Genomic DNA, 27,005 nt, shown 5'->3' on the forward strand with positions numbered 1-27,005 from the left:
GTTTGCTTTTTAAAAGCAAGGTAAATTGGACTGGCAACTGAAGCCACTTTTAGAATGGGAGAGGGGATCCTGGGATAGCAGACGACCAGACTTGCTTTGTGGAGCTCAGCGGAACAGTCTACACCTCCTAATGCCACAGAGAAAAAATTTTGACCTGCCTTGTGGGCCCTTTCTTACTTCCCTCCATAGTAAGTCATTAAAGCGCCTCAGACATCTATGGCTTGATTAGCACACTAATGAGGTTTGCCAGATAACAAAGTGTGGAGCTGGATGAACACAGCAGGCCAAGCAGCATCTCAGGAGCACAAAAACTGACGTTTCAGGCCTAGACCCTTCATTAGAGACCCGAAATGTCAGCCTTTGTGCTCCTGAGATGCTGCTTGGCCTGCTGTGTTCATCCAGCTCCACACTTTGTAATCTTGGATTCTCCAGCATCTGCAGTTCCCATTATCACTAATGAGGTTTGCATCTCAGTTAGGCATCTCCACCTACTGAAAAGACAAGCAATGACTAAGAATCCAGCAGGAATGTGATAGGAAGTCTTTGCTGAGCTACTTTAACTCTATTCTTGCATTGTGGGGTGCAAATTTCTCCCTTTGATTTCAATGACAAAGCTACTGTTTATTAAGATATAAATGTTATGAATATTATTTTTTATTCCAAGTTGTGATTTTCTTCCTCCTTAGCATGTCATGGCCTATGATTCTTTGCAATGTATTCAACATATATGGGAGTAGATGTGGCAATGCTGAGCTTTATATAGATAGATAGATAGATAGATTGATAGATAGATAGATGGATAGATGGATGGATATTACACATTGTTAACTATTATTCTGCAGGAAATGTTGCCTCTTTGAAACCCAATAATTCACTCCACTTGTTGTCTGATAAAGTATTTTTTTTATTTGCCAATTTTAATTTACCCATGCAATCTAACAGCTTAAGGCTTAATATTTTCCACATCACTGGACACAGTAACACAATACACAGAAGCATTGTATATCATCATACATGATTAGCATTTTCTTGTACATATGTACAGAAATTATACATAGCGTAACCTTGCTACCACATCTCTTTAAGCCTTTTTTTCAACTGGGAGAAGCAGCTTTTTAACAAAAGGTGTAAGAAATACAGCAAGGCACACATTGTTAAAACATTTCTTCTCTTCCCCATCATAAGAAGCCGGAATGACAAAACTCGACAATATCATATTGATAATCGTAATACACAGCACAATAAGGTTGATTTTTACATATCAGGATTGCATAGATTGGATCTATGTATTCTATGGTGCTATTGGTTTAACATTACCTACTTTAAATGTATCAATGTATGATCATCAAGACTAAACATAAATTTCAAATTAACTGTTTATAAATTTTACGCCACTTATCGTACCTTCAAGTTAATTAGTCAAATTATATTTGTGTCTCCTTTTATTGGCTTTAGCATATTTAAAGGAACAAGGCTCTTTTTGGAAAGGCGAATTTATGTTCTGACAAATGAGTGTCTTTTTTTGAGATAACAGCATTCTCTCATAAAATCCAAACATTTCCCTAGTATGCCAAAGTGTGAAATGCATTCAGGAACTAGCATAAAATTACACCTTCATACCTTTGCAATTTCTGTCGTATTCTCTCAGATATCAAAAAAATGCCTTCACCACAAGTAGAAGGACAATTATAAACTGCAGATTAGAATGGAGGAGGTCCGTGGAGGTAGCTTAGGACGGGAGTCCATGAAGAAGAAAAATACCGGACTTTGCTGCAATCTGTTGGTATTACCAACAAGGGAGTGAGAGCAACTGCCATACACAGGACCAAGAGAAGCAACCAGATTACCACACCTGCTTGAAAAACTCGCATTTGGAAGGAATTTGTCTTCAATGACAGTGAGGAAGAAGATGGTTCAATTAAATTACAGGCTGCTTTGGGAATAGGTGGGCAAAAATGGAGCAAGGTTACAGCCAGATTTCTGGAGGGGAAAAAAAGACAAAAATATATTGCAGTCAGTGGTAATAAAGAATGATTAATATTCTATACAATAATGCTACAACTTGCTGTCATAAATCTGTGACATAATTTACTGGAAGTACACATTTATTAAGGGACAACTTCAAATGACAATATTTACAGTATGTGAGAATTTTTTTCCAACCATCAAAAATCTAATGGTGTAACAATTGTAAAATCAATTGAATGCCATTATATCATTGTTGGATTTTCATAATTATTTAATAACAGCTGCATTAGAGGAGGTAAGCAATCATGTGTGACCTTTCTTTTCTTGTTGCTTTTATCCTCTTCTGTAATATTCAATATGCAGACAATACCCTCAGGTACATAGGTCAATATACAAATAACATTGATTGAAGCAAAGCCCAGTTATAATGAATACATAAAGCAGCAATCATTGGGCTCGACATGAATATAAAAACCTGAAGTCATGAAAAGTATCGATAAAAATAAGGAGCCTAAAATGGAATAGTCAAATTTACTACACACATTCTTAAAAACAATTTTTTCCACATCTATACTGTTTTATATATTTTGAACTTCAGGTTTTGCTTTCCCAAATCTGGCAGCATGAAAGCAGCAACATCTGGCCAGCCATAAGGTTTGATTTCCACAGTGAGGAGTCAGTCTGGATAATTAAACCATGCAGCAAAGAGCAGGAGCTTGTAATGAGGATTATGAAGAAATGACTGTCGGTATACAGCTTAGGATATTAAAGTAATGTGTATCCTTTCTACAACTTCTAGGAGGCACTCTGGACATGCATTTATCCACCTTCTAAATTCGGAAAAATATCTCAATCTAGCTAGTTACCTTTGCTTTTGATCTTGCTTTGCTGCTACTGACCTCTAAATTTATATAGAAACATGGCAAGTAAAAGAAAGAAAAGAGCAGTAAGCATTGAATCCAGAAAGCAGTAAGTAATAAAAGGAAGTCGTTAACAAAGACAGTTACATGCATTTTAATGCATGAACAATACTTTTATCAAAATAAATGATATCAAAGGCAATTAATTATAAAAAGGAATTTGAAATAATTACAGAATTTAATACAACGATTGGACAAAACATTCTCAGCTTGAATGTTCATGCAAAATACTTCCTGGATGGAACTTTTGATAAATTTTGTTTTCTATTAGCTATCACAGCTTTGCGGGTAACTACAGTGGATAGCTGGCAGTCACATAATCAGATGCAGGGAATAGCTTATATTTCAAACATGATTATGGGACAGAAGGCATGTGACTGATGAGTTTAATGCTACACTCCCCCCAAAGCTTTCAAACTGAATGCATCAAGGCACCTGCAGAGGAGACAAGCCCATCAAGAAAAGAGTAACACGGGAAGGTTCCTTCAACTTCTGTGACCTTATTCTGTGTTTTTCAAAATTATTTATGAAAAGATCCAACAATTGATAATGTAAATTGCCTTTTCTTGTATCAGATTTTGCAAGCACAGAATCACCAAGACACTGCTTGGTTTGCTATATAGAAATATTTGTTGCTTTCTAAGGACTGGTCTGGTGGACATTAATGAATGGAATCTTTAAAACACTTAAAAAATATTTTTGACTCACATTCTATACCTTGGGTACAGTTCTTGCAGCATGAGAGTTGCTTGGAAGTTCACTGTGGTCGGATACACAGGATGTAGTTTTGGCATCAGTGGTTTTGCTCCTTTGAGTTGTCCTAGGATTCCCTGCTGCATATTCTTGAGATCTAGGGATCTGTAAATTAGAAAAAAAGTACTTTCACTTCATTTATTAGTAGTTTTTGCTGAAGTGCCACATACATTTAGCAAATATAAAACATACCATGTGATTGGGCAATGCGTTGAAGAAAATTAAAGTAAACTTTCTCCACTTACATTCTCTGACAGACCTCTAAAAATTCAGATGTCACAGTAATTTACTGTGAATATCTAAAACTTATTTATTATTTAAAATTTAAAGTTATACTGAGATCTATCACGTATGAAATCATTCAAATTACATAAGCAGCACATTGTTAATAAACCATAATATTTTAGAATACCGTAATATACATAGCAATTTTATTGCCGTTTAGAATATGCATCTTTATTAGTATTTTCCTACCTGATTACATGAGGATGAAGTATAGAATATATATTTTAGTCAAAACCTTAACGCACTTTCAACTCTGTTGATATTGAATAAATTGTGCAGTTTGAATTACAACCTATCGTGAGATATTCTTCATAAACTTTTTTTTTCTGTGTTTGCTTTATATTGTGTGCAAACTAGTGGTCAGTACTCCAGATGAGATCTACACTAACAAAACAAAGTTGCTGGAAAAGCTGAGGAGGTCTGGCAGAACCTGTGAAGGAAAAAACAGATTAACATTTCGAGTCCGGTGATGCTTCCTCAGAACTTTCCTGAGAACCGCACTACCCTTGTTGGCTGTGTGATAATAAAGTCAGGTTTCGACCTGAGAGATCAGAATGCAGAAAGTTCAGAGGGAAATGGATTAGAATGGGTGAGAGAAGCAGGCATGTTGATAGATCTCGTTAAAGAGATTAAAGATAAGAGGCCTGATGTAAGCATCCAAATAGGAGAGTATTGCAGATGGGTCAAAGAATCTGTACAATTGAGAAAGGATACCTCTCCAAAGCATGGAGGTGATGACAGATGAATAGTTCAACATCACATTGTGTTCAAAATTAATTGAGATGGGGATAGAACTGAGACTTTTGCTGAGAATAGATCACTTGGCATCAGAGAGTGGAAGGTCAGAGGCTATTGTAAACACACTATTAGAGATGGAGTTAAAAGAAGGGATGGGGTCAGAAGGAAGGGGAGGGAAGTAAGGATCCAGAGGGGTTCTAGCACCTGTGAGTTGCTGGAACCTATGCTCTTTAACATCTGAAGAAACAACAAAATCTTCATTTTTAGGGGTTGAATGAGAAAAAGAGTGAAATGTAACAGGGGACCAGGACAGTTCTGAAATAGCACGAGGTAGTTCTGATTTGTAGAAAGCTCAAGTGTTTAGATGTGGCAATGTATGGCACTGAGTGTTGATCTCAGGAAAATGAGTACTGCTATCCAAGGAGCAATGGATACTTCAGAAATACCTCTGATTTTGGGTGGATTTGAAACACAAATAATAGAGCTTCATGTCCATGTCTTTCTCCAATGGATGCTGCCAGACCAACTGAATTACTTCAGCATTTTGTTTTATTTCAGATCTCCAGCATCTGTAGTACTTTGCTTTTATTTTATTCTAAAATGTTGATGCTTGATGAGAAGTTGACAAAGTGGTAATGTCTCTAGGTTAATAATCCAGAGGTCAAAGTCCATGGTCTGAGGACATGGTGTCAAATCCCATTCCAGCAGCAGTAGAATTTGACCGAAATTAACACATCTGAAATTAAAAATTCAACTCAGGACCAGTGATCTTCAAATGATCTCAATGTTGCAAAAATAAAAGTCGTTTGTCTTACTAATATTGTTTAGGAAAGGAAATCTTCCATCCTTACTTTGTATGTCTACAAATGACTGTCGATCCATTGAAATGCAGTTGAAATTTAAGTGACTTAAGTCAAATGGCCCAGCAATCCATGCAGTTTTGGGGAATTATGGATCGTCAACAAATGCCAGCCTTGCCAGTGTCTAGCATATCCATGGTAGATTAAACCGAAAAAATTTATTGGGCAGATTAGAAATGTCTTTATTTTCAGTCGGTCAAGACCAAACATATTATATACCACTGAAATAATTAAATTTATTTAAAATTAAGTAACTCATCAAGGTTTTGAGGAATATTCCAAAAATTATTGAAGCTTTATTGTGACTGGTTACACATAGTTGTACTTTCAAGAGTTGCTGACTTCATAAACCTGCATTCCTGAAACTTTGTTAACGTACTAGGAATGAACAAAACAGATCTTTTCTCAATTTTCTTTCTAAATAAAAGAAAGTGTAGCTTCTACAATTATGAAATGATACATTTTTAATTTAGTTTGCAACCCACCTCTTTCTGAGACAAGTTGAAGTCCCCGTCATAATTATTTTCTTTTGTGGAAATATTCTGTTTGACTTCACAATCTTCAGTTTGGTAACTTTCATAAACAGGAAATCCATATGGAAATCCTGGTTTTTCAAGATGACTGTCAGTTGGTTGTGAGTCCTCCACCAGATTCATTTGCATTTCATTGGATTGTTTTACTGATTTATGATTTTCATCACTCTCACTCTTAAATGGAAGATCACCAGTTTCAAGCATTTCAAGTTTAGATCTAGCAACAAAGGACTCATTATTTGACAAACATTTAGAAATGTCTGTCTGTGCTTTAGGCAGCAAAGAATTATGGTTTGATTTCTCAAAGTGGCACTCTACTGATTGAAATTTATTGTCTTCAGGTGTGTTATGTGTTTGATTAGAAACTCCTAAGAATGTATCTGAACTTTCAGTAAGTTTGTTTGTTCCTGTTGGATTTCCAACATTTTTATTTTGGTTAGTTGGAGTCACATGAATAACTTTCGATGTTATAATGTCCACTTTACCATTTGGCAACTGCGATGCATTGTTGTCAAAAAATGGTTCAGGTTTGGTCAAAAGATATAGATTATCATCTGAAATCTTGTCCTTTTGAAGTGTATAATTAAATAAGCAAGAGCGGTGTGGGGTAGCTTGTTCTTCAACATCATCACTGTACAAGTTATCATCTTCATCGTTGTTTTCTAACCTGGTCTTCTCATTAAAATCTAAAGGCAAAGCTGTGCTGCTTTTCTCATCAATGCATGTGTTTACCTCACCACAGTCACTGTCATGTGATGATATAGACAGATAAGAATAAAAGTCTCCTTTTCGCAGCTGCAAAGGACGGTGGGAATGTTCCAATACCTTTTCCTTGATCTGAGCCACTGAAGTTGGACTCATCATTTCAGAATCATGTTGAGATATATTTTTAAGAGCTGTTGATGCCATATCAATTATTTCCATCACAAAATTATGAACAGAGCTATCTTCTTCACCATCAACACCATGAGGAACACTAGAATGACAGGAACAATTTGAAATATCATTTATATAATCCTTATCAGCTTCTTCCAAAAGTCTGCTTTCTGTTTTAAGATGAGATGAACATTTTTCAGATGATCCTTGACTAGTCAGATTATATTCATCACGACGGCAGTTAAGTATTAAATCTGCACTGGAATCTTCATGTTGTTGAAGTTTCTTATCTTCATTTGCAGAAGCTGTGTTCCCACCTAATACTGTAACATTACAGTTCTTTTCAAGTTTCTCTGAGAAAATAGGCTTCTCATTGATGTTAAAAGCAGATGATGACAAATGTTGGTTTGCAGCCCCATTGTCTTCCAAACATATAAACCATTTATCTTTCTGTGAAGACTGTATAGGGGTCTGGGGAACTGGAATGTGCTGTGTAGAAGGAACATCTGCTAACTGCTCAAATGTTCCACTAAATAATTCAGAATTTGAACGTTCTGATTTATGGGTCTTGCTAGTATTATACTCCTTTTCAAAATACTGAAATTTCTTATGGTCTATCTCTTCGATTAGTTCTTTCTTGTCTTTTAGTGGAGATTTTTCCACATTACCATTCTCTACATCATCTTTCAAATGGTCACCATAGGAGTGTCTGAGAGTCTCCACTCCATTTTGTTTGTGGTGTCTTTCTTTTGGATGGAATGGTGTGCTTTTACAGGCTTTGGACTCAGACTGCATCAATGCAGAAGTGTTTAAAAATGGATAAAGTGTTGAAATATTTTTGAAGGTTGGTAACTTTATACTATTTGAATCAGTCCTGCATTGATCCTTTTCTCCAGGATTCATTTTTTTCTTTTCCTTTGTCACAGAAAAAATTGGTTTAATCCAGTGGTGTAATTCATTTTTCATAAAGTTCCTGTCTAAAATGTGATTACTTTCTTCATTAATTTCATCATCTGTAGCAATGCTGGAATCATCATCATCGTTAATGCATAGCTCCTCTTCAGTTAGAGTAAGGGTTGAACTAGAAAGCAAATCACTATCGTCTTCTTCATCTGTACAAGCAGATGTACAAGACACATTAACAATCATGCTTATATTGACATCAGCTTCATCAGTCACTGAGTGCTTAACCTGTTTTTTGAATGATGCATTCGAGTCTGAAATTTTATTTTTATGAACAATTATATCTTCAGAGCACAAAGAAAGCTCATCACTGCTGCTTAATTCTGTGAGAGAAGCAGCAGAATCTTCATTTGCTGATGATGCAGCATCAAATGAGAGCTGGCCAGTGCATGACATTTTGAGAGAGTTACTCTGCAATGTGATATCAGAAACACTACGTTTCATTTTTGGACTCATGGGACTTTGGATGTTTTCTAGACGTTTCAATAGATCTAATGTCCTCTTACTTAGCTCCCCGACTGCATCACTACCTATAATATCCCCTGAACCTTGAATGCTATGTAACTCCTCTGTGACTTTATATGGAATAACCCAGCTCTCTAAGGAAGTACTGCGTTGGAGATCACCATTTTTGTGATTGTTAGTTCCAAGCTGAAATATGTCACCAGCAATTGAAAGTGATTCCACTGATGACTTTGGAGTCAAAAATGCAAAACCTGAATCATTTATATTGTTTTGAGATAGTTGGTCATTGTCTGTTTTGCTATAGTAAGTCTCAAGGTTAGCATCATCTGATTTTACTGGCAGGCATTTTTTGGATGTAATAGAGTCTGGCTTGGAATCAGGAGCTGATAGCCCATTTTCAAAAATAAATTCAGCAGAATTTGGTTTAGAGGACACATTCCCATCAGTAGTCACCTTTTCTTCAAGTGAGTGAGTTACAGTCATATTTAACTCAAGCTCAGGGCCTTGCAGGTAAGAATAGTCATAAAATGTAAACACATCATATTGAGCCTCCAAATCATTTGAAAAGTCCTTTGAAGGGGTATTATTCATATCATGAGGCTGTAAGTTTCCTTCATTACTTAGAGACAGTGATTGAAGATTTTTTGACAATTCTACATTATTTTTTGTTCTTTGTATTCTTGCTGCATTCCTCATTTCTTTTTTTGCAAGTGAACCCTTTCTTTGGCAAATGCATGACTTAATTGGACAGTCTTTATGTTTTAATTCAATCAGGGGATGCAATTGTTTGACAGTTTGAACTTGATCAATTTGATTTGGCAGGGAGGTTTGAGAATTTATTATAGTTTCAGCATCATCTTCACTGACTATTTCATTCTCACTCTCAAGTTTCAGTGATATTGGTTTGCTCTTTTTTAATGGACTTAACTCATCCAGTAGCTCTGGCAAAGAGTCATCAGATGAAAGAGAGGAATCTTTACTTGTACTCCTTACTAAATTCTTTGAACTGGGAAAAATTGAGGCATTCTTGAAGAATGGTGTATCATCTTTCCCGGGGACTTGTATATTATGTTGGGTGTAGACCTGATAGATATCTGGACAGGAAGAAGGAACTTCACCAGGGCTATACAGTGATTCTCCAGGGCCATTGGTATATTGATCTAGCATAAGTTCATCACTAAGATTATTGATGGGTCTAGGTGAGAATTTTGATACATCTTTTTCCTCAAGTGCAATATCAACTGTTTCATCTTGGATACCAATTAGATTGTTACTCATGTCCATTTCATCCCATTCCAGTGAATCTTCAAGCAAAATATTCAGATCCATTAGACTAGGTTCAACACAACTTAAGGAGTCCTAAAAGAGAACAAAAATTAAATGAGCTTTTAGATTTGATTTTTGCTTCAAGGTTTACGCAGCCAGTGTCATAAAATCATGTTATCCTAAATCTAATGAACTGTTTTACTAAAATCTGCCTAATCAAATCATAAACATAGCTATGTCCATGCTTGCAAAATATTAAATAATCCATATGTCTCATCACATTTTGCATGGCCTTCCATATTTATTTCTAAGAGATACATTTTCATTAATTTACCTGGAAAAGTACAATTGACAGTGCTTATTGGGAGCGCTATGGGTGGTGCAGATGGCATGTCAATTTAATATTATTAATGCGAAGCCTAGAGCATTTCAACTATTGGCCCTTATAAACGTTTGATTAATAAGCTGCCCCCCTCTTTGTGTTGGTGACGTTTATCTTGCTCTCCTGTAAACAAGAATTTTTTATGAGCCTTTTCAATGTTGCTCAAAGTGTGAATTCTCCTCAATTACAATTCTATTGCTTTGATGGAAGCTGAGTCACAAAACAGTGGATGATCAAAGTACAAGAGGAAGCCACTTGGCCCATTTTGACTGTGCCAGCTTTCCAAAGGAACAATTTACCTGGTGCCACTCTTTTGTTTTTAGTAGATGAAGTTCCTTAACACAGAGTGCAATCTTCTGAATCTTTCTCTGATGTCTTCACATCATTCCTGAAGTATGGTGCCCAAAACTGGATGCAATAAACCACCTGGGGCTGAACCAGCATGCTACACAAGTTTAACATAAGCATCAGAATTCTGAAGTCTGAAGCCAATTCCCAGACGTGCAGACGAGTCCACAGAGAATTTTCATTCGTGTTTTCAAATCATTTTTTGGCCTCTTACCACCTTAGTTTTGCAATTTCCTCCAGACTCACAACCCTCTGTGTATTCTGCATTCATCCAATTTCAGCCTCTTCAGTACCCTGATTTTAATCCCTCCGTAATTTATGGCATTGTCCTCAGCAATGTTCATTCAAAGTTCTGGAATGCCGTCCCTAAACATCTCTGCTTCTAGTTTCTCCTTTACAACATTCTTTAAAACCCACACCTTTGATCACATGTCTCCATGCAGCTCAGTGTTATGTTTTGTTTTATAAGGTTGCTGGAAAGCACGTGGAAATATCTTATTACATTAAGGATACAAAATTAAAAAAAACAAGTCATATTGTTGCTCAGGTCCTCATTCAAGAGGAGAGGACAAAAATGGGATATTAAAGAATAATGGAATGGTCATAGCACACGAAGCCATTCAGTTGTGTCTATGCTATCCTGCAGGAGCAATTCACCTATCCATCACTCCACACCCCCTCCCCATCCACAGCCCTGTCACCATGCAAATATTTCGTTTTCAGACAATGATCAATTGCCTTTTGACTGCCTCTGTTGAACTTGCTCCAACCACACTCTTGGGCATTGTTTTCCATTAGTCAATTGCTTTAATTCTGTGTTCTCCAATTCTGATCTTTCCACTAATAGGAACAGTTTCTCCTATCAAATCTCTCCTGATCCCTCCTAATTTGATGGAAAGTAGCTGCAATTACAAATTTTATGACAGATTGTAAAATGGTAGTGAACTCATGGCATGTCACCACAGGATCTGGATTCAAATATTTAAGTAATTCAGTAACCTGACTGGAGCGGCAATGATGAATACATATGCTCAAGTCTCTGTTTTAACAGCACGTTACATTCCGGTTTTCTCATTCCAGTTGCTAAACTTGTTGCTTGTCTCCTTTTTATTCAAACAGGTTTCGACCTGTTATGACACATGTCTGGGCAGTGGGACTTGAATCTGAACCTTCTGACCCAGAAGTTGGGACACTACCATGATGCCATAAGAGTTCTTTGCTTGCTGCTGTAACAACAGGCTTGAATAGCATTCACCTGGTAGCAAATGTCAAACAATAACCTTCACTGATGACTGCTTTCTCACTGCATGGTTAAACCATATTCTTCACACAGACACTATTTCATTCCATCTACAGCTTCTTTCTTCTCCCTCTCAGCATCTACACATTACAAAGAAGCCCCACACAAATGAATATTTCCTTTCAAAAGCTACTCATTTACAATCCCTCTCCTTTCACAGGACAACATGATCCATAATGACAGAAAGGAAGAAAACCAGCAAGCATCCAGGCCTTCACATAGTTAGAACAGGAAGCTCTGGAGGCAGTTAAACCATCCAGAGCAAAGAGCACAAGCCTTTCAGTTTATTCTTTTCAATAACTTCGAGTTTGTGGTAAAACATTTCAAGAAGATCAATATTCTAGAAGAAGTAACATCACATGCTTCCAAACATGACAATAGGGCTGTGGTCAAAGGAACATAGAACATAGAACATTACAGCACAGTACAGGCCCTTCGGCCCTCGATGTTGTGCCGGCCTGTCATACCGATCTCAAGCCCATCTAACCTACACTATTCCATGTACGTCCATATGCTTGTCCAATGACGACTTAAATGTACCTAAAGTTGGCGAATCTACTACCGTTGCAGGCAAAGCGTTCCATTCCCTTACTACTCTCTGAGTAAAGAAACTACCTCTGACATCTGTCCTATATCTTTCACCAATTTAAAGCTATGCCCCCTCGTGCTCGCCGTCACCATACTAGGAAAAAGGCTCTCCCTATCCACCCTATCTAACCCTCTGATTATCTCATATGTCTCAATTAAGTCATCTCTCAACCTTCTTCTCTCTAATGAAAACAGCCTCAAGTCCCTCAGCCTTTCCTTGTAAGATCTTCCCTCCATACCAGGCAACATCCTAGTAAATCTCCTCTGCACCCTTTCCAAAGCTTCTACATCCTTCTTATAATGCGGTGACCAGAACTGTACACAATACTCCAAGTGCGGCCGCACCAGAGTTTTGTACAGCTTCACCATAACCTCTTGTTTCCGGAACTCGATCCCTCTATTAATAAAAGCTAAAACACTGTATGCCTTCTTAACAGCCCTGTCAACCTGGGTGGCAACTGTCAAGGATCTGTGTACATGGACACCGAGATCTCTCTGCTCATCTACACTGCTAAGAATCTTACCATTAGCCCTGTACTTTGACTTCTGGTTACTCCTACCAAAGTGCATCACCTCACACTTGTCTGCATTAAACTCCATTTCCCACCTCTCAGCCCAGCTCTGCAGCTTATCTATGTCTCTCTGCAACCTACAGCATCCTTCATCACTATCCACAACTCCACCGACCTTAGTGTCATCTGCAAATTTACTAACCCATCCTTCTACGCCCTCATCCAGGTCATTTATAAAAATGACAAACAACAGTGGACCCAACACCGACCCTTGCGGTACACCACCAGTAACTGGTCTCCAGGATGAACATTTCCCATCAACTACCACCCTCTGTCTTCTTTTAGCAAGCCAATTTCCCATCCAAACTGCTATATCTCCCACAATTCCATTCCTCCGCATTTTGCACAATAGCCAACTGTGGGGAAGCTTATAGAACGCCTTGCTGAAATCCATATACACCACATCAACCAGTTTACTCTCATCTACCTGTTTGGTCACCTTCTGAAAGAACTCAATAAGGTTTGTGAGGCACGACCTTCCCTTCACAAAACCGTGCTGACTATCCCTAATCAATGTATTCTTTTCTAGATGATTGTAAATCCTATCCCTTATAACCTTTTCCAACACTTTACCAACAACTGAGGTAAGGCTCACTGGTCTATAATTATCAGGGTTGTCTCTACTCCCCTTCTTGAACAGGGGAACCACATTTGCTATCCTCCAGTCATCTGGCACTATTCCTGTAAGGACTGCCTGCCTAATAGATCTGTCAGTGTAAAAGATGGAATAGATCACTAAGTTGGATGATTTTAAAATAGTAAAGATCGGAAAAAACAGCTGATAGCATCTGATGATTTTGCATATATGATTGAAATTGTATTTTTTTTATTTTGATATAAATTTATTTACAGATAAAGTGCATTATAAATGTAAAAATATAGCGATTACAATCAGTAATTCATATTACATACAATTGTGTTGACTGTTTGAAAAACGAATGTTATAAACTCTTCAAAAGGCACATTTGTTGGTGGAGATTGTAGTTGACCACATTCAACCAACTTTCCACAGTGAGAATAAATATAAGCTAATGAGAAATAGAAGACTTTGGGCAATCACCATATTTCCCATTTTGAAGTTCAAGCAGTCACTTTGTGAATACTGCCCATCAATGTTTATTGCACTTTACATCAAGGTAAAATGGAATCATGCATCTTTAAAATAATGTCAGTCGTAAGCCATTATTTATAATGGTTTCATTTGCTGACTAAGTTTGTAAATAAATAGCCATATGAATCCAGCAGTAAATTCACAGATGCTGCAATATTATTGGCATACAACTCAAAATCACACAATTTGACGAAGAAAAATTAAAAGCTCCCAATCTACTTGTCATAATGACGTGACAATTTCAAAAATGTTCCACTACCACAGTAGAATTATTTTTTGAAAAAGAAAAAGCACAATATAGGTTTCTTGTGAACTATTCTCTTTCGAGCTTTCTTAACAGTTTTCTTAATTCCTCGCAAAGTGTAATATTTTTCTTGATTCACTCATTTAGGCTTTAACATAAACCAGAAAACACAGATAATACCTTGGCATATTTTCAGCTACATGAAGATTTACAATGTAAGGAATTACTGATGATAAATATTTGCAACTATTGTAAAAGCTATTGCAACTGTTATATTTGCAACAACTGCGGAACACCACAGTGACGATAGTAGATTTAGATAAGCTAAATAAAAGCAACAAAAATTAGGAAAAACGGTAAAAATTATGAATTGAGGAAAGCTGATTTTATTGGTGCAAGGACAAATCTACCCCAGGTAGTATGGAATCAAAGAATGTTATGCATATCTACAACAGAGTGATGGGTCCACTGTAATAAGGAGACTTGGATGCAGCTGAAGTATATTCTCAAGAGGCAAATACAGTGTAACCACAGCCTGGCTCTCTAGATAATGAAAGAGAAAAGGAGTAAGGTGATAGAGGAATATAATGTGTATAGTTGTTGCCAGATTGATAATACAAGTGAGAATCAGACTGAAAATGGAAAATGCTCCATGGAAGTGAAAAAGGAGATAAAAGAATGGAAGTAAATAGGAAGAGGTTCAAAGGCACCATGAATCCAAAGGTTTTCTACTGACACAGAACAGCAAAAAAAAACATTAAAAGGAGAAGTGGGGCTAATTAGGGAGGACTAAAAACAAGGTTGCTGGAAAAGCTCAGCAGGTCTGGCAGCATCTGTGAAGGGGTTACTCAGTTCTGAGAAAGGGTCACCAAACCTGAAACACTAACTCTATTTTTTCCTTCCCAGATGCTGCCAGACCTGCTGAGCTTTTCCCAGCAACTTTGTTTTTGTTCTTGATTTACAGCATCCACAGTCCTTTCAGTTTCTAATTTGGGAGGAAACTGGATCAACACATGGAGACAAAGGGAATGACTGAGTTATGAAATGAATACTTTGTCTTTACTGAAGAAGAAGATGCTTCAAAGTCATGATGGAAGAGGGCATAGTTGAGACACAGTGTGGGCTAAATAAATAAAGGAGGAGTAGAAAGATTGGTTTTACTTGAAGTTAATAAGTCACAGCATCAGGTGGGTTGCATCCAAGAACACTAGAAGAAATAAGGACGGAAGTTGTAACAGTTTTAACCGTAATTTTCCAAGCATCCTTAGACAGAGTAATAGCACTGGGGGACTGCACTCAGCAACTACAGTCTAGTGAATTTAATCATGGTAGTGGAAAAGATTTTAGGGAAGTTAGTTGGGACAAAATAAAGTCACTTGGACAAATGTAGATTCATTAAGGCTTTGCACTAATTTATTAAAAGGAACACATTAAAGACAATCATGTTTAATTAAAATAAAAGCAACAGATGCAGCTCTGCCAGCATGTGTGAATCATTCCAAAACCCCACAGTACTGCCATACCCAATCATGAATAGTCATTGACAATTAAACAACTGACTGGAGGAGGGTCTCCACAAATTTTCCCATCTCCAAAGATATGAAGTTACAGCCTTCAGGACAAAAGAAAAGGCTTTGCAATCACGTCAGCGAGAGGTAACAAGGATAATTTATTTCAACCTTCTCCTGAGGTCTCCAGGCTCACAGAAATTGGGGTTCAGCTTGTTGTTTTAACTCCACTAAATATGAAGAAAATACTGAAAGGCACTGCATGTTACAAAGCCTACGGTCCCTAACATTCTGGCAGCTGTACTGGAGACTTGTGCTCCCTAACTAATTGCAGCTCTAGTCAAGTTGTTCTAGTACATCTATAACAGTGAAATATACCTAACAATGTGGGAAATTGCCAAGGAATATCATGTCCACAGAAAACTCAAATCCAACCTGGCCAATTACTGCTCCATTGGTCTACTTTTAATCATCAGCAAAATGATAGAAACGGTCATTGACAGTGCTATCAAGTAGCATTTCCTCAACAATAACTTATTCTGTGGTGCTTAGTTTAAGTTGTCCCTTGCAATTCCTGATTTCATTAGAGAAGTCTAATTTGACTAGATGGGTCCAAACAATGAAGTGGGGACAATGGTCCAGTGGCATTAATCTAGAAACACAATTAATGTTCCAGGGACCTGGGTTCAAATCCTGCCACAGAAAATTGTGTAATTTGAATTCAATAAAGAATCTGAAGTTAAGCGTCAAACGATTATCATGAAGCTGTTGTTGACTGTCGGAAAAACCCGTCTGATTCACTAATTCCTTCAGGGAAATAAATTTGTCATCCTTACCTGGTCTAGCCTACATGCAACTCCAGACCCACAGCAATGTGGTTGACACAGAGCCATCTTCTGGGCAATTAGAGATAAACAATAAATGCTGGCCTAGCCAGACATGCCCATATCCCATGAGTGAATAATTGAAAAAAAATTACAGCCTTGTCCAAACATAGTGATGAAACTCAAAAGGTTGCAGACATACCAAGACAAAGTCGTCTTTGTCGGCCATTCATTTCAGTCATAGGGCATGACTGCGGGAGTTCTTCAATGCCTTCCCATTGATTATAAGGTCAGAAATGGACATGTGCATGGAAAATTTTACCATTCACAATTCGTCAGCACTGAAGCAGTCTGTGTCTTTATACCTGGACAATATTCAAGCTCAGACTAATCACTGGCAAATTATATTTAAACCACATATTCCAGAACTTCCACTACGCTGAAACAAGCGCACAGAATGTTGGAGAAAATCAGCTGGTTTGACAGCATCTGTGGTGAAAGAAATAGAGTTAATGTTTTGAATCTGATGAGTCTTCTACAGAATTGTTCTACCCCTCCATCCTGCAGGTTACAATTGATCAGGTATCCAGGGTAACTTGGCAAGATGGATTCAAAATTGGCTTAGTTATAGGTGATAGAGGCTGTGATATACCACAGAGATCAGTGCTGGGTCTCTTGTTGTTCATACAATATAGAGAAGAATGTCGGATGGATGATAAGTAAGTTGTTGGATGACATGAAGTTTGGCAATGTGGTGAGTGAGGAAGATAATATTCAGTTGCAGGAAGATATAGATAAGTGGTCAGATTACCAGATCAATATTAGATGGAAGTTAACCCTAAAAATTGTCAGGTGATGCACAGAAGTAACAAGTCAAGGGAGTATTCAATGAATGACAGGGCTTTTGAGTATTACATCGGATCAAGAGGGCAGCTCACCATCATCTTCTGAAGGGCAACTATGGACTGTCAATTAATTAAGGGTCAGGCAATGGTGCCCACACTCCATGAGTGAATATAAATAAACGCAGGTGACCCAGCTGCTGTAAGGCTCTTCAAGGGCAGTGCAACAAACTTCTAATGTTGAGCAATTAAAAGGTGCACAGTTCATTTAAGAGATGTAAACATCCTTTAAGTAATGGCAGTCCTCTTGCATTTTCTGCTGGCGTAATGAACTTGGTGACTTACATTAACAAGTTATCAGTTGTCTTCAGTAATGAAATTACATCCAGCAACACAAATGGTTCAGTTACCCAAACAACGTCGTTGAGATGTCATCCACATTGATCATTCTATTGACCAGATACCTAGAACAATCTAAAAAGATCCTGTTTTGTTCATGACTTGAATCTTTAAATCAAAAAATTGGGATTTTTTTGATGACTCTCACTTTTTATTTGTGGTATTTGACAATATTTGCATGAGACAACAATAGGTTTTTTTATAGAGTTTCCTTGGTTTAATTATTTTGAATTAAGTTCATCCACAGCATATACTGAACTGTTTGTGAATGATAACTTACTGAATTGTTCAATGTTCATGATTTGCAAACAAAATTTAAAGAATCATGGAGAAATTGATGGAATTTATTTGTCAAAATTGTTTGAAATTTATCATGATTGTGCTAACTAAAAAATGAGGTAAACTTTTCATAGTTCCAGTATGCTGTCTCATTGGAGAGAGACGACTGGTGGTGATTTGAGGATCATTGATTGAGAATGGGCGTCCCTCATGGTAACTTCAATCGGTGTGGGAATTGAACCCATGCTGTTGATGTTACCTTGCATGACAAAGCAGCCAGTCAATTGAATTAACAGACCCTTTGTAAACAGTGATGTTAGAGAGCGGGTGCCATGATTTTGACCCAGGAAAACAGGAAAAGAACCATGTTATAGTTCAAGTCAAGAAAGCATGTTGCTTCAACTAAGAGGGAACAGTTGCTTCCTCATCATCCTACCCATGTCTCTTATAATTTCATACACTTTAATTAGCTCACTGCTTAGCTTTCTACTCTAAAGAAAACATGATGTGGAGATGCCATGTTGGACTGGGATGGACAAGGTCAGGACAGTGAGTGGCTTAGAGGGGAACTTGCCAGTGGTGGTATTCCTATGCATTTGCTGCTCTTGTCAGTCTAGATGGAAGTGGGCATGGTTTTGGAAGGCACGGTCTAAGGAGCCTTGGTGAATTTCTTCAGTGCATTTTGCTGCTGCTACTGGGCATTGGCAGGGGAGAGAGTGGATGCATATGGGTGTGGAACCAATCAAGCTGCTTTGTCCTGGATGGTGTCAAATGTTTGGAATGTTGTTGGAACTGTATCCATCCAGACAAGTGAACAGTATTCTCCCAGACCCCTGAGTTGTACCTTGCAGATGATGGACAGGCTTTGGGGAGTTAGCAAGTGAGCTACTTGCCTCAGTATTTCTAGCCTCTCACCTGCTGTTGTAGCCACTGTGTTTATGGCAAGCCCAGTTGAGCTTCTGGTCAATGGTAACTCAATGATGTTGATAGTCAGGGAACCAGTGATAGTATCACCATTGAATATGAAAGGACATCTATGAGATCATCCCTTATTAGAGATGGTTATAGCTTGGTATTTGTGTAGTATGAATGTGACTTGCCACTTGTCAGCCCAAGCCTAGGTATTGTTCAGTACTTGTTGCAGTTGAACATGGACTGCTTGAGCATCTAAGGAGTCATGAATGGTGCTGAACATTGTGAAATTATCAGTGAATATCCTCACTTCTGGCCTTATGATGGAGGGAAGGTCATTAATGAAGCAGCCGAAGATGGTTGGGCCAGGGCACATCACTGAGGAACTCCTGCAGAGACATCTTGGAGCTAAGAAGGCTGACCTCCAACCAGCAAAGAGCAGCCGGTACCCATTGATTCCAGTTTTTCCAGGGCTCCTTAGTGTCACACTCGGTTGAATGCAGCGTGGATGCAAAGGGCTGTCACTTTCATTTCACCCCTGGAATTCAGCTGTTTTGTCCATGTATGAACAAAGATTGTAATGAGGCCAGATACTGAGTGTCCCTGGCAGGACCCCAACTGGACATCAGTGAACAGGTTATTGCTGAGCAGGTGCTGCTTGATAGCACCTTCCATCATTTTACTGATGAGCAAAAGGGGCAGGAATTGGCTAGGTTGGATTTATCACATTTTTTTTTGTCAAGGACATACCTGGATAATTTAATACATTGTCCGGTAGATACCAGAGTTGTAATCATTGTGGAAGAGCTTGGCTAATTGAATGCAAGTTCTGGAGCATGGTCTTCAGTACTGGAATGTTGTTATGGCCCATAGCCTCTGTGGTGTCCAGTGCCTCCATCCGTTTCTTGATATAATATAGAGTGAATCGAATTGGCTGAAGACTTGTGTCAGTAATGCTGGGACTACTGGAAGTTGCCAAGATATATCATCTGCTTGGCTCTACTGGCTGAAGATTGCTGAGAATACTTTAGCCTAATATTTTGTAAATGGTTCTGAGAAGTTACTGGTTGGGCAGAATGGAAGACCTTTCCCCATGTAATGACTCCTGGATACCCAAGTAAACACTGGTGGCAGTGGAGAGAGGAATGCACCATCAGCTTTGCACTCAGGTCATGGCAAGATGAAAGAGTAAGACTTTCATTCACATCTCTCTTACTGTTGGCACAGGTCTACACTACCCTACTACAGGAACAGGACTGCCAAGTCTTCCCTAGTGGTTTTCCCAATTGCTTCATTCAAGAATAGAAGCACAAATCTTTGTGTGTTCTTCTAATGTAACCTGCATACGCAGGACAAGTTGGCACAAAACAAGATCACAAGAATTAGGGAGAGGTCTATTATCTATTTAATTCACCTGAGGGCAATTTTAGATAGGGGTTCCCTCTGTCACCAACTATGAATGTGAAGAACAAAGGAGCCCATACAATTGAATAAGAATATGAGCTGTGTCCCATAAACTCTGGATTGTACTAAATTGACCCCTAATGAGCTCTGGAAGCATGCTGGCCAATGGGGAGGTGTCCACATCCAACCTGGAGTACTGACCGATGACATTTATGTTCTAAAAATATCTATAGACTATATCGTTACCTGAAAGAATGATACATGTGAGACCGTCATGTAGAAATGGATCTAACATTTGTTTGCTTATGGCCTCTGACTTCTTCAACCTACCTGTACTACAACACTGCAATTGTAATCTAAGCTCTAATAGCTCTGAATCCCTATTTATGCGATTTCAATCAATTTCAGTCTCGTCAGAAGCTGGTTTCCAATTTTAGTTTCAGTCTTAGCTTCCTAAGCAACTGAGAGAGTTTGTCTCGTAGACTATGAATTCTCTGATTGGGGCTGTTAATCTGGTCCAATCAGGGAACCTTGGCTGACATAAAAAGGTTGAATGTTAGGGATATTTACACTCTAGCGGATGAGCGCGTACTATAGTCAAGGATTGTTCATGTGTGGACAAATGGTGACTTGGTGTTGGAATTCTGGTCTCCATAGAGTTATTTAATCTGGATTTCCCTTTTCAATTATTGCCTGTATGAAAAAATTACATTTTTTGAAACCATGAATTCCATTGCACTATAGAAGAGCTTTCTGCTAGTTACCTATAGTCTCTTTTTTTTTATTTAACCCATTTTTCTAACCACCTGTGGAGCAGATGGGACTTGAATGTGGGCCTCCCGGTCCAGCAGGACATATGCTACCACTGTGCCACAAGAAGGCCCCTATTATACTCGATCTTTGTTTCTCTTCTTCCTTCTTTCACTTCCACTCAGATTTTATTATGTTCAGCATGGTTCTCATTTGTTTTTTTGTACCTGATACCTATCATATATACTCCTTTCTCTGCATTATTTTATTCTTTATCTCTTCTGTCATTTCGGGAGCTTTCACTTTATTTGCCTTATTTTTCACCCTTGCAGCTTCAAAATTTCCCCCTCCCGCACTGCATCCCAAAACCAGCCCAGCTCATCGCCTCCCCCCACTGCATCCCTAAACCAGCCCAGCTTGCCCCCGCCTCCCTAATCTGTTCTTCCTCTCACCCATCCCCTCCTCCCACCTCAAGTCGCACCTCCATTTCCTACCTACTAACCTTATCCCACCTCCTTGACCTGTCCGTCCTCCCTGGACTGACCTATCCGCTCCCTACCTCCCCACCTACACTCTCCTCTCCACCTATCTTCTTTTCTCTCCATCTTCAGTCCACCTCCCCCTCTCTCCCTATTTATTTCAGAACCCTTTCCCCATCCCCCTCTCTGATGAAGGATCGAGGCCCGAAACGTCAGCTTTTGTGCTCCTAAGATGCTGCTTGACCAGCTGTGTTCATCCAGCTCCACACTTTGTTATCTGTAAATAAGATGGTTACTTTTTTATATTCATTCATGGGAAGTGGGTGCCACTAACTAGGCAGCATTTATTGTCCAGAGGGCAGTTAAGTTAAGAGGGCAACCACATTACTGTAAGTCTGGGTCACATGTCAGCCAGACCAGGTAAGGATGGCAGTTTCCTTCCCGAAAGGACATTAGTGAACCAATTGGATTTTTCCCAACAATCAACAATGGCTTCATGGTCATAATTAGATTCTTAATTCCAGATATTTATTGAGTTCAAATTCCACCATTTACCATAGTGGGATTCAAACCAGGGTGCCCAGAATGTTAAGTAGGTCTCGGGATTAACAGTCCAGCGATAATGCCATGAGGCCATCACCTCCCTATTAAAATAGAAATGTGAATAGGATTTAGATTTAGCAAGATCATAATCTAACATTGTACCTGATAAACTGAATGAATTGCCATTTGTGATGGATTGGCAAGTTTATTTTCAGGTTCTTATATTTTTGCAGGCTCTTAACACTAGGTTTTCATGATATGTTTTATTTGCAAATATTACCAAAAGAACAATGGAACAGCAAATTTAACCTGAAGTTGTCAATTAGCTACAGCACCAAACAAAAGGAAGTTAAACTCAGAATGAGCCCTTTGAGGCAATTGCATTTCAAATCACAATGGAATCAATGTCTGGCTGACTCCACACAACAAAAAAATAGAACTGCAAAAGACTTTTTGGCCATCAGAAGTAATGTAGTTCCTGCATCAATCAATTTTCTCAAAATGTTGAAAAATTCTACAAGTTATAAACCCAGATTGTTACATGTTCTGCAAAAACAAAATTCTTCAAAAATACAGCAATATTTAATTCTCCCATAAAGCAGAAACTTGTTGGGAAGGTTTTCATCTTATGCATTATGTAGTGATAAAGCCATTTACAACAAATAACACAGAGTGGAAATCTTCCCCATTGGCTTTCTCCTTGCAGTCGATTGAATTAAATTAATTTTGTTTCTTAATTTTACATTAAACTCTAACCCTGATCTGCTATTGCTCAATTAAACTGAGTGCCAAAAACAAAGGTATAAATAAACTATATTTACTACAGCCTGTTAAACAATTCAGATATTCCAACATTCAAAGGCTGTAATCATCCATTATATAAGAACAGAGGCCTTTGTTAAACATTACACTATACATACCTGATCTGCTACTGAGTTGTAAAAAAAGTATTAATTTACAGCATGATGTTGGTTGTTGTTTGCTAACATCAACCTGTCTGTCATTTGGTCATTTAGCTCGTGATTTGTCTGTGTTATTTTCTCTTGTTAGTAATGCTTCTTTCTTTTATGAACATTTTTTTTTCTAATATTCCCTAACAGTTCCTTCTCTTATGTTACGTACTTGGCTATGCTGCATTGTTTCCATCCAGCATTCATTTGACACAATCTCACTTCATTCGCTGGTTCTGGAAGGATATTAAAAGGTAACAATATTTCAGCTGTTCTGAATTGATGAGAATGTAGCTGGAAACTGCGTAGAAAGAAACTTAATCTTGGTTTCACTTTGCCTTCAATAGATGTAAAACTTAAGGATCCTGTATTGATATATTTCATATGTATACAATGAACATTGAGGAGATCAAAAGCTAATATCTCAGTAATTTGATATCCTACGCACTGCAGCACCAAACCTTGAACTAGAACACCCAAATTTGAATATGGTCTTGATTATTATTGACAACTGGGGCTTCCTGTAGGAGTCCAGTTTGCTATTTCAGGCAAGTTATCTGGCTGAGAAACACTGCTGAAGAAGCATCTCATTGTGTATTGCTAAGGCAAGCTTTCTTGCGTACTGAACAAAGAGCACTACTGATGGCATCTATTCTGCTGCTTGAAGATATATAGCTGGGACAGGCATGGATTGGAGGAAAGATAATTTTTAAAAACATTTTTCCTGATCCTTCTTTAGTTTGGTTAGACAATGAATGTTTGAATTTCTATATTTCTTTTGATTTATTATTGTATCTTTTATACAGTGTTGTATAAATAGGTAATAGAGAAGTTTAACTGAGAATTGAATGCATATTTGAGAGGTTGAGCAAAGGAAGATTATGTATATCAGGTGAATGGACTGAAGTATCTTTTCAATTTTGTAACTTCCCACTTTCCTATCTTTTTATTACATATACATGGCAGGTACTAAATTCTTACCTCATCTTTTCCTAGTTGTTTTTGCAGTCTGTTCTGCCACTGGACAGTTTGCATTATTATAGCTTCCCATCTTCTTTCCAAGTTCACAATAATAAGTTGCATTGACTGACGATCAGCTTCTGAACAGCTGGCATCTGTGTCATCAACGAGTCGTTGGCATAATCGTAATACGGATATTATGCCACGTCGACGTTGTTTAATTTCAGCACATAGTGACTAAAAGCAAATCATCATAATTAGTGTCAATTTTAATATTGAACAATTTAGGTCAATATGCTTAAAATAATTCCACATGATGAAAATGAATAAAGGTTTTATACGCCAACACTCATCTAATACATGCTGCTTCTCAAACCTATTTTTCCTGTTGACCCCATATTTTTACACTTCACACCTGGTGCCACTCCAAAGTGAAACTTTAGGGGTGAGGAGAGGAGTAGGGAGAACTGTTGACTGGACTAGGAGTACAAACGGCAGAGACAAAAGCACAAAAATATGAAGACATTTACCATTTTGGACACACTGTTGGTTTCAGAATGCAATGGATTAGGCACTGGCCACAGGCACAAACATTGCTCAGATTTAAAGGGGTATTGTAATCGAACCAATGACTATTAAACCAGATATCTGTTTAATTGTGTTAATATTCCATGTAAGACAGAATGGTCTTTGCAGACGAACATAGTTAGGCTTTATACTTATATTAATTCAAGATTATGCCACATTGCCAGCAACTGTTAAATGATGACTCATGTATATTGTGTTTATTTTTGACTTGTGAAATGATTCGTTGCAGGAAAGTACAATCTGATTATATAGCTATGTAGAGATCATTGGAAATAGTAATAGGCTAAATTTTCTAGCCAAAATAATTTGAAAGCACAATCACTGATTAGAATGCAAAATAAAAGAGTAATATTTCATTCAGTTAAGGTTACTCCAGTCAGAATAAATTAACCAGCAGTAAGGCAGGAAAAGAAAAATCAACCAATTCAATACATGCACAATATTTATCTTCAAGAAAACATCATGTTTTATGTTTGGTGGACTAAAACAAGAAGCTCAATCAGTAATATGTATTTGGATTATTGGTACAGTATGTAAAGAATTATCTTGGTAACTAACTCTCAATCCACTTAAGCCATCCGCAAAATGAAAGCTCACAGAATGATTGCTCAAATCCTTGGCAAAATCTGTTGAGTTATACATAAAGTAGGGAGACATCTTACGGATATATTCTATTTGTTGATATATTGCATATTTTCAATATTTCAAATTTCCATAAATCTGTAATACTGTAGAAATAATGGAATTCTACCTAACAGAATCACATACCTTTAACATTTCTGAATTTTAAATAAGATAGATGATAAATTCCCATTTATTTATTGCCAAATGCAGTTTTGTCGTGTATTATTACATTTTCGGCAGCAATGTATTTCCATCCACAGTTCCTCAAGTTTCCTTAAAGGTGAAACCTACTTCCTTAATAATAAGTCTAAATCATTTATTGCAAGCAATGTCACAAACCAGGAGTTGAATCAGACGAAATTCAGTTTATATTGTTTTTCACCTTGAAGCATACTGCACGCAAAGCTTTATCGATAAGATTACATCACTGTGAACTGAGTGTGCGCTCTATCCAACCTCTAATACTTTTCGATGGATCTTTAGGACACTCTAACTACATGCTTACTGTTTTTGATAGTCAAGATTCTGTGGCAGGGTCTTTCCACAGTAGTCATTTGAGAGGGATGAAAATATGTAACAAGTTGAAATTTTGTTAGGAGTTTCTTAAAAAAAAATCAATCATCAAGGTATATTTTTCAAAATGTGGCATGGCTCTCCTCTTTTGGTCAACTTAACTGCGTACAGTCTTTCTTTGAAAACAAACTCTACTCTAAGGTTTGGAATTTTCCTATTTTTAATTAAAGTGTTTGGTCTAACGAGATTCATGGTGCCCAGCCCACCATGGCTTGCAGTGAATTTTATCATGCAGTATTCTGTTATTCACCTCATTCATTATGCAACCGGGTTCCACAGTGCACTTCTCTTGAAATTGTTGGCTGTTTATGTTGACAATGCACTCCTACAGAGAGCACTGCCCACACATGCAGCTGAAATGCCTATAATGTTATCGTTAATGATGACCCAAGCAGCTGCCTGCAGCAAAAATGGCACAAATCATCACGGAAGCTGCATCAAATTTTTGAAGTAATTTTACATCACTCTCCTTCTGCTTTATATATATATAACTGTTTATTCATGTCTATTTGTTTTCCTTTGTGTGGGGGTAGCTGGGGAGGGTGTTCAGGTGAAGATTATGAACCTGACTATTCCTGACTGCACTAACCAAGGTGCATTTTAAAGCTCCCTGTTTGAGTTTAGGTCAATATTGAGAGTAAAGAGTTCACTAGAGATGGGGCAAATGTTTCCTTCTCTTGATAGCTCAGTATCTTCAGCTCTTGCATTCAGAGCAGCAATCCCATTGATTGCAACAAACAAGAAAGCTTAGCACTTAATGTTAATGCTGACTTGGGAAAGCTTTGCACATGTTGCCTTTGGGCAGGAGGTTGGGATACAAATCAGTAACGGTAACTAGAGTTGACAATGAACAGTACTTCATACACTGTGATTAGGCAAGGTATGTCTGAAAAATGTTTACCTCAAGTTGGGTCCAATCAGTGTTTCAGAAGAATAAGTAAATGGCAGATTTTTTGCTGTGGGAGCAAGGGCATTTTTGCCTAAATGCATATGTGTGTTAATTAATATGCTTGTGTGTGTGTTTGTAACCTGCAGATATATATTTGTATGCAGACTCATTTAAATATCAAAAACAATGAACTCACCAGCAACATGTGAACTTTGCACCGCGTCCAGGTGCCCAAGAACACTTGTATATGATGACGTTCAGATGCGAATACCTACACTGTCACATCTCACTGGGGAGTGCAGTGGTAAC

The 27,005-nt window shown here is 37.8% G+C and overlaps 1 protein-coding gene across 4 annotated transcripts in view; it reads right to left on the reverse strand.

Moving 5' to 3' along the window:
* Window positions 1-1,810: 1,810 nt before the first annotated feature.
* Window positions 1,811-27,005, reverse strand: part of akap6 (A kinase (PRKA) anchor protein 6) — a 359,686-nt gene continuing 334,491 nt past the window's right edge. For 3 of the 4 annotated variants that reach the window (XM_048538018.2, XM_048538019.2, XM_048538021.2), the window contains 4 exons: window positions 24,044-24,259; window positions 6,010-9,720; window positions 3,606-3,746; window positions 1,811-1,980 (listed from right to left, as the gene is read on the reverse strand). In XM_048538018.2, the coding sequence (XP_048393975.2) occupies window positions 1,924-1,980; window positions 3,606-3,746; window positions 6,010-9,720; window positions 24,044-24,259 (4,125 nt within the window). In that variant the 3' untranslated portion in view covers window positions 1,811-1,923. Of the gene's footprint in view, window positions 1,981-3,596; window positions 3,747-6,009; window positions 9,721-24,043; window positions 24,260-27,005 lie in introns of all 4 variants that reach the window. The other variant, XM_048538020.2, reaches the window with a different exon arrangement.

Source organism: Stegostoma tigrinum, chromosome 10, assembly GCF_030684315.1.
Source record: "Stegostoma tigrinum isolate sSteTig4 chromosome 10, sSteTig4.hap1, whole genome shotgun sequence".
Taxonomy (NCBI): domain Eukaryota; kingdom Metazoa; phylum Chordata; class Chondrichthyes; order Orectolobiformes; family Stegostomatidae; genus Stegostoma; species Stegostoma tigrinum.